Raw genomic sequence first — 14,027 nt, 5'->3', positions numbered from 1 at the left:
CAAACACACAAACTTTCTCCGACAGTACATAACTTTTCGCAAAGATCGCGATGATGCTGTTGCAACATCGGGCGGTGTCGCCATTGTTATCCATAAGAGCATTTGCGTGTCAACTTTTACAGCTACAAACGCCTCTCGAAGCAGTGGCGGTTCGAGCTGTTCTCCTAAACAAACTCATCACCATTAGCTCTCTTTACATAACCCCACATTACAAATTAACGAAACAAGAATTTCAATCCTATATAGATCAATTGCCAGAACCTTATGTTGTTCTCGGCGATTTCAATGCGCACAGCTCCCTGTGGGGCGACTCTCGTACAGACGCGCGAGGTCGTCTCGTTGAACAGTTCCTCTTTTCTTCAGGTGCGTGCTTACTGAATAAGAAGGAACCCACGTATTACTCCCTAGCAAACAGAACCTTTTCTTCAATAGATCTTAGCATAGTTTCCCCGTCTATACTGCCCGAACTCGAATGGGAAGTAACGAACAATCCTTACGGGAGCGACCACTTCCCTATACTGATAAGAACATCTAAAGAAAACGAATATCCTCCGCAAGCTCCTAGGTGGAAGATAGACACAGCTGACTGGGAGAAATTTCGAACTCTCACTAACATCTCATGGGCAGACATGTCTTCTTTAGAAATTGATGCTGCTGTGGAATATCTTACATCATTCATAATAGATGCCGCATCAAAATGCATATCCGAAGTGAGTGGTCTGGCATGCAAACGACGTGTGCCGTGGTGGAACAGCGAATGTAGGATCGCCCGTAAGAATCAGAACAAGGCGTGGGGGTTGCTATGCGCTTCTCCCACTGCAGAGAATCTTATGAACTTTAAAAAAATAAAGTCCCAAGGCAGGCGAACCCGCCGACAGGCCAGAAGAGAAAGCTGGCACAAGTTTTTATCAAGTATTAACTCATTCAGGGATGAGGCCAAAGCCTGGAACAGAGTAAATAGGATTAGAGGGCGGCAAACACATTCACTCCCCCTGGTAAACACGCAGGGAGATACACTGGAAGACCAGGCAGACTCACTTGGGGAATATTTTGAGAGCGTGTCAAGTCCAACAAATTACACACAATCCTTCCTCAAATACAAAGAAACAGAAGAACGTAAGCCATTAACAAGAAAAGGTCGAGAGAATGAGCCTTACAACTGTCCCTTTAGCATTGCCAAGCTAAGAGCTGCCTTGATCACATGCAAGAGCTCTGCACCAGGACCTGACAGAATTATGTACGACATAATTAAGAACGTACACACTGATACACAACTGACTTTACTTGCACTTTTTAACACTATTTGGGCTGCTGGATATCTTCCACTTGCATGGAGAGAAGCGATTGTGATTCCCATTCTGAAGCAAGGTAAAGATCCTTCGTTGGCGTCAAGTTACCGCCCGATAGCCCTCACAAGTTGCATTTGCAAGCTGTTTGAAAAAATTATTAATCGGCGACTCATACATTTCCTGGAATTAAACCAAATGCTTGATCCCTTTCAGTGTGGCTTCAGGGAAGGGCGGTCCACAATTGATCACCTTGTGCGCATTGAGGGAAACATTCGCGAAGCCTTTCTACATAAGCAATATTTCCTATCCGTGTTCCTCGATATGGAGAAGGCGTACGACACAACGTGGCGCTACGGAATCTTGAGAGACTTGTCGGGAATGGGCATCCGTGGCAATATGCTCGCCCTAATAGAAAGTTATTTGTCCAACCGTACTTTCCGAGTAAAAGTCGGTAATGCACTGTCACATCCTTTTACGCAGGAAACTGGTGTACCCCAGGGAGGTGTGCTCAGCTGCACTCTTTTTATTGTTAAGATGAACACACTACCTGCTTCACTGCCACCGGCCATTTTTTATTCCGTATACGTCGACGATATACAAATAGGCTTTAAATCCTGCAACCTCGCAGTATGCGAGAGACAGGTACAGCAGGGCCTGAACAAGGTTTCCAAGTGGGCTGACGAAAACGGATTTAAGATCAACCCCCACAAAAGCTCTTGTGTTGTTTTTACTAGAAAGAGAGGCCTGGTTCCAGATCCTTGTGTTCAACTGTGTGGACATCAAATACCCATAAACAAAGAACACAAATTTTTAGGTATTATACTAGACTCCAAGCTTACTTTTATACAGCACATTAAATATCTTAAAGAAAAATGTCTAAGGACAATGAACTTACTTAAAATTCTATCCCACTCAACATGGGGTAGCGACAGGAAGTGTCTGATGAATGTTTATAAGAGCCTAATTCGATCACGATTGGACTATGGTGCCGTCGTATATAACTCTGCCGCTCCGAGATCACTAAAGATCCTAGATCCTATCCACCATCTAGGTATCCGCTTAGCCACTGGTGCTTTCAGAACAAGCCCGATTGAAAGCTTATACGCGGAATCAAATGAATGGTCGCTCCATCTACAGAGAAGTTACATCAGCCTTACATATTTCCTAAAAATACACTCCAACCATCAACATCCATGTTTTAACACTGTTAACGATATGACCTGCTCTACACTATTCCATAATCATCCTTCTGTAAGAAAGCCTTTCTCGCTTCGAGTGAAGGAGCTTAGTGATGAGATACATGTCCCACTCCTCGAGCTTCGCCTAATGCATCCAACCAAGTTGTTACCGCCTTGGGAGTGGCAGGTCATAGAATGTGACATATCTTTTTTAGAAATAACAAAACACGCACCAGAGATCGAAATACGAACTCATTTCCTAGAACTCCAGCACAAGCACTCCTGCACAGAGTTCTACACAGACGCTTCGAAGTCTAATGCCGGGGTGTCGTATGCTGCCATCGGCCCATCCTTCTCAGAATCCGATGTACTACACCCGGAAACAAGTATATTTATGGCCGAGGCCTACGCATTACTGTCTGCCGTGAAGCATATAAGAAAATCAAAACTCCAAAAGTCAGCGATATACACAGACTCCCTAAGTGTCGTGAAGGGCCTGATGTCACTTTATACACACAAAAATCCAGTACTTAATGAACTATATTCCGTCTTGTGTAAAGCGTACAGATCTAACCAGCATATCATAATATGCTGGGTGCCTGGCCATAGTAGTATCGAGGGTAACGTTCTGGCGGACGAGATGGCCACGTCAATCGCATCGCAAGCTGTTAACCCTACCGCTGCGGTGCCTGTCACAGATCTGAGACCTTTCTTGCGAAGGAGATTGCGAGACCACTGGCAACGCATGTGGGACGCGGAAACGGATAATAAGCTCCACCTGATAAAACCACAGTTAGGATTCTGGCCCTCTACTGCAAAATCACGCCGAACAGATGTCCTATTCTGTCGTCTCAGAATAGGACACACGTTTGGCACCCATAATTTTCTACTCACCGGAAGTGAGCCTCCAACCTGTGGTAGATGCGGGGAGAGGCTGACCGTACTCCACGTTCTCCTGGAGTGTCGGGAAGCCGAATCTGAGAGAGAGACATTTTTCATTAGCATACCGACAGCACATTCCTCTTCATCCTGCAATGCTCCTTGGTCCAGAACCGCTTTTTAATACAGACACAGTGCTACGTTATCTTAGAGATGTGGTCTTGCATGTTATTAGTCCCATGAATTCGTAGCGCCTCCTCTCTCGAGAGGATGCCACTGCGATAATTGTTTTGAATAGCACATGTCTCCAGGCCCTTGTGTTTCAAGGGCTCTAAGGAGGCAGTAGTGCTCTGGCATTTCTCATAATCTGATATAGTTTACCTATCGTATAATTCTTTTTATATGCATCTAAATGTTCATAGTACAAGTCATACGTCATCGCCATAATTTTATTACACAGATTTTACGCGCTTTAGAGCGTATATTTTAAGGCCCCTTTACAGCCACGACACACCAATTTCATAGTAATAGTTACACCGCACACCCACTACCACAGGCATGGCGCTCTTTGGCCATTCCTGGCCCTTGCGCCATGAAACCCCATACATCATCATCATCATCATCAGTTAAGTGAACTATTTCCTTGAGTCCCTTGAAGTTCACTCAAGTGAGTTCACTGTACATAAACGCACTGCAGCTACACTAAAACATTCTGAAGTGTTTTTTCTTTGTTAATGTTACATAATGATGTTTATAGAAATGTAAGCACTCATGTTAGCCTATGTAACAACATTACACTTAAACAGAGCCACTAGGTCATTTAAGTTTGTAGGAAAGATCAGAAAACTTGTGGTTCAATATCAAATTATTTTGGGGGGGTACCATATATGTGAGCAAGCATAAATAAATGATGCAACATGCTGAAGAGAACCAAGACCTTCTATGAAGATTTCATTCCAAGAAAGCTTTATTTATGCAACTGTGACCATCTTTTGGGCCAAGCCGTGTTCAAGACGAGCTCAACGATCCATATTCATTTACGCATTGTCACAGCATCCTCTAGGAAACTTGCATAGATGGGGGTGCTAGCTTTTTATTTATGTAGATTGCAGGAAATTTATGTCCTGGGTATAGTGTAGTAGAGTACTGGGGAGTGTGGCATGACAGAACTTAGGTGCAGGTGCTGCTGCAGAGAATGAAATAAATCGCAAGAGGCGCTGTGTGCAACTGGCATGCTGACTGTGCCAGCCGCACCTTCGTATTTCGCCAAAGCTGCCTTCTGTGAAAATGCATGGTGTTCTTGCTCTACTGTGTGGTATTTGTGTAGCTGGAGAAAGTCTTGGGAGATAGCAGAATGGCCAAAATGGGAGGTAAAGCAAAGGGTATTTGCTTTGTGCCCGATTGCAACAGTCTCCACAGCTCATGTGAAGAGGCCCAGTCACTTTTTTTTTTGTGCCACAGTCGTACCTTATCACTGCAAATTGTGATCATGCAGTGTTTGGAGTGTTACGTGAAGAAACCACTGTCCACGAATTCCACTTTGAACCTCAATTCATACAGCATGCATTCCAAGCAAATCAATTGGAGAATTATTTCCTCACAATCTGTCACCTCTAAAGGATACCGTTGTTACCATACGTGTATCTGTGCAGTAAGAGACATTTACATTGTTCTTTAGCACATAGAGGATCAATGTGCAAAGAATGTGTGACTTAACACACTTTTTGCTAAGTTGCGTAAACTTGGATGCCGCTGCCCACACAAGGAACTCACAGTTGTAATGTCTGTGGTTCTTTGATTTCGTTTTTATGCAGTAATTAAACTAGGAGTGGAAAGCTAAAACAGTAGGATGTATTAGGAAGGGTCCCTTTGCATCTGCGAGCCAGATTTGTATTTGTACATTGTTTTTGGTACATTGTAATGTGCTAGACGTGCTATTGTGCAGGATCTTCATTTCTGACAACTTATTCTGAGCACACCTGTGGTGTACAACACCACCTTATCACTTCATTGCGCACAGGGCCCGCTCTTCGCTCGGGCACAGCACACTTCCCAGTATTCCAGTACACTACCTTCTGGGCCATGCTGTGCCAGCCAGGGTTGCCCAAGCACAAACTCCAGAAGTGTATGTGAAATACCATAGTGTCACGTGGTGGTGACGTTGAAGAACACAGTAGCAATACTGTGAAAGACAAAACTAACTTTTATTGGGCGAACCTGTGCCCACAAAAGCAGGCTACACTTATAGCGCAACGATAGCGGTGAATACAGTCGGCAATTGTCTAAAATCTGATCAGCGGGTCAAGCGCGTCGGTTTTTATACAGCAGTCGTCAAATGTTCCAGACTAATCGCTGGGACCCGCATGTCTTCCACAAAGTTCTACACAATTCGCGTCACGCAATGAAATCACATAACACAAGGTTTGGCGACAACAGACAGCAGATAGAAGCATCTATAACATTCCAGAAACTTCTGATACATGCAGGTGCGCCCCGCACCGTGTGACATTTGTTAGGCGGTGAGATATGTCGCCCGATAAAGACAAACAAGCACACGTGTCAATAGCCACAAAACTAGCCAACCTTGGTCACAGGTGAAAAAAAAAGCAGCCAAGAAAGTAGCCAGGCTGTATCAAAGTGGTCGCTATAAGAAGCTACATTTATGTGGCCTGTCCTGCCTGGCCTGTCATGAAGTGGCCCTGCTACTCGCTGTGTTTTCCCAATATTTCATTTGACAGATTATAATTCTTCGTCATTGTGGGCAAGTGATTGATTTGCGATGGGTTAATGCAGCTATTGTTGGTGGAACTTTGCTGCTGATAGCCACATTTAAAGTGAAATTTCTGGTTTAATCTCTGTGTGCATGGTGGTGATGGGGCAGAAAGTAGCTGTGTGACCAAGAGATAAGCATTGGTCGAACAAGGGATGTCTCTGGGACAACATTTCAACAAGTAGACTAGTCAAAGCGACCTTGTTGAAATGTTGGCTTCAGCCACATCCCTTGCTTGACCACTGCTGATCACTTGAAGCGCCTGTCTCCCTGCACACTCCCATCATTAGTCTTGTGTGAGAGCAAGGCATCTCGCGTTCCTTTGGAATTTCGCAGCCCCTGACTGCCGTGGACACCGATGTCAAAGAAACTGGAAAGTAGGTCCATGTATGGCTGTACAAACCCCTGCATTGATATGATATAATGAGACCCACCTTATTTTCCTTGTGTTTTCAGTTAATTTTATCTACCCCATCTTGTTCTGTCTGGGAAAGGAGCTACAGCAATGGCTTTGTGTGCTTCTGTTGCAGACGGAGCGAAGGATCTTCCTCAACTTCCACCGGCAGGTCTTCTGCTGGATTGACAGGTGGCATGGTATGACCATGGCTGACATCCGCAAGCTGGAAGAGCAGACCAAAAAGGAATTGGATGAAGTAGGCCACCTTCTTTTTTGTACCACTCCAGAGTTGGTTCTGCACTTTACTGGCTCTGGTGCACAATGAGAATGTTTGACATTCGAAATGCCTTTCAGCTTCAGCTTACTTCTCACGTGCAGTAAACAATGTACTGTTCATGAACAGCCGCCCACAATATTCGTAGCAGTCCTTGAAGCAATTGAAATGTTTCAAGTGAGAAGAACCTGAAATCAAGAGACTTGCTTTTTCATTAGTAACAGTGAGAGAAGTCAACAGTCAAGGAAAGCATTGGAAAAGTTAACTGCTTTATTGAAATGTAAAAGTACAGTAGGCCTCCATTAAGACAAATCTGGTTAAACTTTTTCAGGTAAGAGGAGCAATGTATGAACATCTGGTTGGCTTCTCATAGACCCAATGCAGCAAAAGTTCATCATGAACTAAATATTCGGTTAAGTGGGGGAGGCATGGGTTTTAAAGCTATCTTAGTTGATTATTTCACCAAATATGATAAAAGTTGTCATGTTTGTGTAGTTTCTTCAGATTCTAAAAATTCAATTATTTTTGTGGGCTCATTATTTCATGAGATAATAAACAAACTTTTGTTTTTAGAAGAGTGGACAAATAACCACTGCAAAAAAAAAAAAGGCAAATGACACATAAATGAGTACCGGAAAGCATACGACACGCAATGATGGAAGCATGCTTATGACTTCCGTATTTCTTCAGTTCAGTTCAGTTTTATAGCACACTAACTCAAGCGTTTTGAACTTGGTCATGCAGTGGTTGCATAAAAGACAAATTTTAAGAACTTCAAAACAAATAAAAAGATCTGCTCTTCTATATTATGTGGTCAAAACATCTAGTGTCATTCTGCAAAAGCAATTATTCTTGTATCTATGATAGCTACTGATCTACCAAGTAAAAGGCTTGCTGGGTGTTGGAAATTACTGTTTTGAGAAAATGGAAACAAACAAATCTTCTGCCCGATTGTTTTAAAATTATTATGACTAAAATATTGTCACGTAGTAGTGACGGTAAAGAACACATTAGCAATACTGTGAATAACGAAACTAATGTTTTTTGGGGCGAACCTGTGCCCACAAAAACAGGCTGCACTCAAAGCACAACTATAGCGGCGAACACAGTCGGCGATCGTCAAAATCTGATCTGCGGGGCAAGTGCACGGCGGCTTTTATACACGAGTCATCAAAGGTTCCACAGTAATCGCTGGTGCCCGCGTGACCTCCAGAAAGTTCTACGCAATTCACGTTGCACATGCAAGCAATAGGATTACATAAGGTTCTGCGACAACAAACCACGGATAGAACCATCGATAACATTCGAGAAACTTTCGATACATGCAGACGCATCCTGTGCTGAGCGATAACATTTCCTAGGCGGTGAAACGCAGTCGCCCAGTAAAGATAAACACGTCATTATTAGATAAGGAACTTGGCTGATAGACTGATAGATTCAAATTCTGAAAATTCCACCAGCATTTCCCGGTAAGCTTTACAGCTACATCCGCTGCAGTTGCCGGGAAATGGGAGAAGCAGTCGGGGATCTTTGAGCGTGTTCTACTCTTGGAGATGAAGTACAAATGTTTAGCTTCAGCCAAACTTGTGCACCTGCCACTGAGCCCTGCTGCTCGGCTAAGCAGGAGGCTTGCATTGGTAGACTTGGAGGGAACTCTACTGGGGGGGGCTACACAAAAAGCATGTAGTGTTTCTGTGGGCACAAACAACTGTGCCAGCACCAACAATTTTAAAAAATTTTTTGAGCAAGCTAGGTGAAAAGTTGGCATTTGTGACAGCTTATAGGTTTGCTCTCAAAGTTTGCAAGCAACAGTTATCCAATAGCTTATACAATAATAAACCTGGTGTCTAATTTCAGGGCAATGATAATGTAACAGTCGCATGCCATTTACATTCCTTTTTGTGCTTAGTCAGTGGTCAGAATGCCACTATGACTGGTGCACATTAAATAAAGTTGCACAGTATAATTGAAATTTCATTTTCTTTTACCTGATCGTGAAAACCTGTTACATGTTAGAATTACATGTTATATGTTAGAATTAAGGGCACGGTATGGTTGATTAAAAAAATAAAGAGCGCCATTACGACTGTTGCAGATTAAATTTAAATAAAGTTGGACAGTATAGTTGAAGTGACTGAGCTGTCATGTTTTGGTTGCACTTGCTTGTTTGAATGCTTTGAGTGAATGGACAGCAGTTGTGATCCGTGCTGTCTCTTGCAGCAACGCAAGAAGGGCGCAGTTCGAGGCACCAAGGGTGAAGAGTGAAAAGCTGCCTGCTGCTGCTGGTTCATCTTTTTGAGTCACTGTTGTTGTTGTTGTTTGCGCGTTGAGGACCTCTAGCTAAGAGAGAGAAAAAAAATTTTGGGTGCCCGCCGTGGCTCGCAAGGACGCCCCGGGCCCCCTTGGCCAGATACATTCCTTTGCCACCATCGAGACGGTGGGCGGGGGCCTGCTGTCGTCTCCTGCTCCAATAAAAAAAAAAAAAAACCAAGAGAGACGAACTGCGCTCCTCCTGTCCTGTGTGTGCAGCTTCTCCCATCTAGTCCCTCTAGCAGCAGTGCCTGCCGGTCGATTCGCACCAGACGGCAACACATTTGCCAGGACCAGCAGCATTGCCCCAGCACACGTGGCAGCGCTTCGAGCATCCAGCCTGTCTCGTGGGCAGCCTGTACAAAATGCTCTCGTTTAGCAGTGCTCTATTCTGTCTGCGAAGTTCCCTATATCCTTAGGCAGAGAGTTTCTTACAACCACCAACAGAGAGAAAAGTGGTGCCTCTGCACCGTTTGATGCGTGGGAATGCCAGGTAGTTCGGGCTGGCATGTTCCTTGGAGAGCCTGGACTTCTTGAAGGCAGGTCTTTCCTCTGCCACAGTGCTTCAGTCTGTGCTGGAAGATGTAAAATGCTCTTTGTTATATTAAGATTTTGTTATTACATCGCACTTCCCTTTGTGTGTATAGTTTTAATGGATTGCGAGCAATATCACTGGTGGGGTACAAAATTTGAGGCAATGATGATGAGGAAGGAATGTGCTTATTGTGCACCACACCACTGCCACTTGCTCATTTCAGTGCAGTTCACTTGTTATAAGTAACCACCATAACATATTATGGGAGAGCAAAGGCTGTACAGGAAAGCTTTTTTCGTGGCATTCATATTTTGGGCCAAGCTACTTTCATGGCAAGCTGCAGGCTTTATTTCCCTGCATTTCCATGGTGTTGCATTACCCTGTAAGGAGCTCGCATAAATGATGGCACCACATTTGTCTCCATATAGCGTTGTAAGAAACTGCACGATGCAGGATTGCCTACATCCCACGTCGTGTACTCTTCACAGCTAGGCAAGACAAGCTTCTTAGTGCAGAGCAGTGCATATTATACACATAAGAAAACCAAGCCCCTGAAACGCAGAGAAATAGATGCTACAGACACAGATGCACCGTGGGCTGTCCTGCTCTGCATAGGTCAAGAGTGTATTGGCTTGTGTGTGTATGGAAATGCAAGACTTCTCTAGTAACTTGTGCTGTTCTTTTTTTTTTGTTTCGTTTTTTATTGATGCCTACCTGTCGATATTCTGCCAATCAGTTGCTTTCATTCCAGTGCTATCAGTGACACTGCTTCACTAGCGCCCACTTCTTGACGTGCTTAAAAATATTTAAAAAACCTATCACAGGCCTTAAGGCATTAACATGGACAAATAACGTGCAAATGCTCTCTGAAATAAAAACTCGGGAATATGATTTTGTTTTGCTACTTATTTAATCACTGTAGTCTGTGCATACCGCAAACATGGTGTGCAAGCTGAAACCTTGCCGACATCACTGGAGGTGAGGAAAGTGGAAATGAAAAAACAAATTGTGTTAACCATAACTTGCTGTTTCAGTTGACCATGATACTACAGTTGGCACCAAAAGTTTGCTGATCCTGGAATGTGAGAGAATAATTCTCCAATCAGTCTGTGACCATAGCCACTAAAATCGTACAACTCTGTTGTCTGCATATACTATATCAAGCTGTACATCCAGTCTATGGAAGTATACAACTTTTTTGAAAGATTTTGTGGTTCATAATCTTTTGGCACTGGCTGTACATCACCTGCATTTCCTGAACTAGTTTGCAAGATGCTGCACTGCATTGTTTGCTTTACTGATATAATTGGCATGTGTAGTTTCTGTATTGTCGGAAGTTCCCAGCAAGTATTAAGGCATTGTTCGTGGTTCTCCCTGTACTTCCATGAAACGTGGCACAGCGCAACACTGCATGCCTTGATGCATGGCAACACTACTGCCTTGGTTCTTGTGAAGGAGTGTACAGTTTTGTGTTGTTCAGCAGAAAGAAACAAGACAAGACACGTTCTGTCCTGCTCGCATCCTTGTCGTTCTGCCCTTATTCCGCTCAACAACGCATGATGCACAGACAGTCAAAACAGTGTGTCATTGTTTCATGCTGACACAGGAAAAAAAAGAATTGTGGCACTGCCTGCATGGAATTCCAAGCGCAGCGGTTCATCCAGCGTGGGAACCAAGGGCAGCGTGCACGTCTTCAGCCTTGCCTTTGAGCGGTCTTCTCGTTTTCTAATGTAATGTAACCTGTCGCAGATTTCTTGTATGGCAATGATTAGCTCCGTTAGTCTCCCATTGTACTGCTGTCAGAACATGGGAAACGGTTTAAGGCATTGAAAATAATCGCCTACGTGGCAGGTGCTACTGCCCAGGTTAAAACTGAAATTGTCGACTTATTTGCATGCTGAAAATTGCATTACAAGATATAGTGGTTGTGAATGTAGAACGCTTGAACTACCCTCGAGAAGTGTGTGGGTAATGCGCAGCACAAGTGCCAGGAACGATGCTGTGTCAGCGAAGCGGCATCGAACCTTGCGAAATTCCGTGCACTGCCCATCGCTCTGTCAGTGGTTGAAGTGCCAGGCTGCCTTCTGGTGATCTTTGTATCAAACTTTATAGTGATTTTAGAAGAGGGACATTCGGTTGTGTTGAGAAGCCGCCTTTTGTGTATTTGGGACTGTCGTGCAGAAGCAATCACATGAGGAGGGGACCCTTAATATCTCCTTTATTACTTTGTTGACATTCCCAACTGGCGGGCATGTTTAGAAAATATTGCAGAATTTGTGTAGAGATACTGATAAAGGCGACAGTTTTATATGTCACAGTGGGTCAGGATTTGTACTGGGAAAGAGTTTGGGTGAAGTTTCTGAGGCATGTGTGTGTGTGGCAGTTCTACTTTAATATGTGCATGCTATGAGAGGAAGTTTTGCCCTCATTAAAGGCTTTGTCTTTAGGCCTGCATCTTGCCAACACTTTTACTTGCTGCAGGTTGATCACTTCACAGCTGTTAGACCTCGCATTGCCATTTAATACTGCTACAGGAGTGATAAGCCTTTGAATAACTTTTGTCAGGCTTAGTTGAGCACCAAAGTGTCATGTGAATTGTATGGACATAAATCGGTGTACATGCTGATGCTATGTATGCAACTTTCACAATTCTTAAAGGCCAACTGCTATGAAATTTCACTGCTTACATTTTTTATAGGCGAGTATTATACACTATTGAAGCAATTTTGGCACAGGTGATAAACAGCCTTTAAATAATACACCTGAGTGAATACAACACAAATCCCAGAGCATCACCTCAGATTCTCGGTTTGCTGCAGGTGCCACCCAGTCTTAGAGGAGGAGCCTTGCTGGTTCGCATTATTCTGCATAGCTTCCAGGGAGGTGATGGCTGTATTTTTTTGTTTCAGTATTAAAAAAAAAAATTCCTATTTGTGCAAGTTTTTTGCAATGCATCCACTTGCGCTTAAAACGTAAAATTTTGCATGAAGGCTGCTTTATAGCTACATTACATAAAGCTAGGCTTATTCATGCGGTTCAGCACTTAATTGCGGTTGGTTTTTAAGGCTTCAGTGGGTACTGTTGTCATGTAGAAAAGTTGCATATCCAGCTACTCGAGCCTTGGATGTTAAATGTGGTCGACCAATTGCAGGACTGTTTTATTGCCAGGCTGTGATGCTAGTGCTATGTAGGGTATTCGAAACTTGCAGATGTCTACTGTATGAAATGTGAATGATGCCAAAGTGCCATTTGGCTTTGCCGTGGCAAGTAATATGTGAAAAGAGCACTGCCAAATTCCATGCGATGTAACTCGCAAGTTTCTCTGAAGTGTCATAAGGAGTAACTGCCATTGCTTGGACTGGCAAGACATCAGAGGTTTGCACTTCTCATGCAAGAGTAGAAAGCATGTCGCAGTGTCGAAATGGAACCTGGGGCTATATTTTTAACAGTTTCGTTATTTGGCATCTGCTTAAAAATTGCACAGGCACAAACAATACTATCGTCTCAATTTTATGTCAAGGTGACATTGGTGACATTTGAAAGGGCCTCATTCATTAGCTTGCCGATACCTTGGCAAGCTCATATCCCTTGATGCCTTCTATTTATTGCCCATATTTGCCCAATATAAAGCCACCCATACAGTGTCCAGAAGTGTTTCCTTCAATGTGGATGCAAGCCAAGAAATCAACTGAAGCTGTGGCTCCCTTCAACCTGTTCCCCTATTCCACAGAATCGTCTATTTTGATTACTGAACTGCATGTGTGCACATTATTTTTGCCATGGCTGTTCGTATTGTCATTCCATGACATTCAGTCAGTTTGTGCATGTTTGTCACATGCACTGCGGTTAGTATTTCAAGTAGAGTGATATGCTGTTAGTATCTTAAATGCCTTCTAGTGTGCTGGAGGAATAGATCAAGAAAAAAATCCACAAAAAGCAGCCCTTGGTGTCCCATAGCAAAACTCGCTGCCCACCAGACAGGCCAGGCGCTGGAAGAGGATCACGTGCACTGGGGCATGTCCCACGGGTCTGCTGGAGCACGGCAGCAGGCAAAGGCTGTGTCCCTGATGTTTCCTTTCTATAGGGGAGTCTGTGTTTCTGCTCTATTTTTGTTGGTGTGGGGGGGGGAGGCTTTCCTCAACATGCAACGAATGACACAGTAAAAAAACTAGCCATGAACCATGAGAGTTGCTTTTTTTTATTGCACTGACATTCTCGCACACTTGTGTTAGGTCTAAGATGTTAAACAGAACAAGGTTCAGGTTCTGTGGTGTAATTCTTTACCTAAGGTGTTAACCCTATCTGTGTCACAGACTTGCCAGTATGTGTCTATGTTTCTGTCCCTCCATGTCACTGATGCACACGACGTACATTCTCCAATCTCTCCAGTCGGAT

General features: G+C 43.7%; 1 protein-coding gene across 2 annotated transcripts in view; it reads left to right on the top strand.

The window, feature by feature from the left end:
- Positions 1-10,523, top strand: part of vib (phosphatidylinositol transfer protein vib) — an 80,551-nt gene extending 70,028 nt beyond the window's left edge. For both annotated transcript variants that reach the window (XM_075687035.1, XM_075687034.1), the window contains 2 exons: positions 6,647-6,769; positions 9,008-10,523. In XM_075687035.1, coding sequence (XP_075543150.1) covers positions 6,647-6,769; positions 9,008-9,052 — 168 coding nt within the window. In that variant the 3' untranslated portion in view covers positions 9,053-10,523. The remainder of the gene's footprint in view (positions 1-6,646; positions 6,770-9,007) is intronic.
- The last annotated feature ends 3,504 nt before the right edge of the window (positions 10,524-14,027 follow it).

This window comes from Dermacentor variabilis, chromosome 3 (assembly GCF_050947875.1).
Source record: "Dermacentor variabilis isolate Ectoservices chromosome 3, ASM5094787v1, whole genome shotgun sequence".
Classification (NCBI taxonomy): Eukaryota; Metazoa; Arthropoda; class Arachnida; order Ixodida; family Ixodidae; genus Dermacentor; species Dermacentor variabilis.
This window is presented reverse-complemented; position numbering and strand designations above follow the sequence as displayed.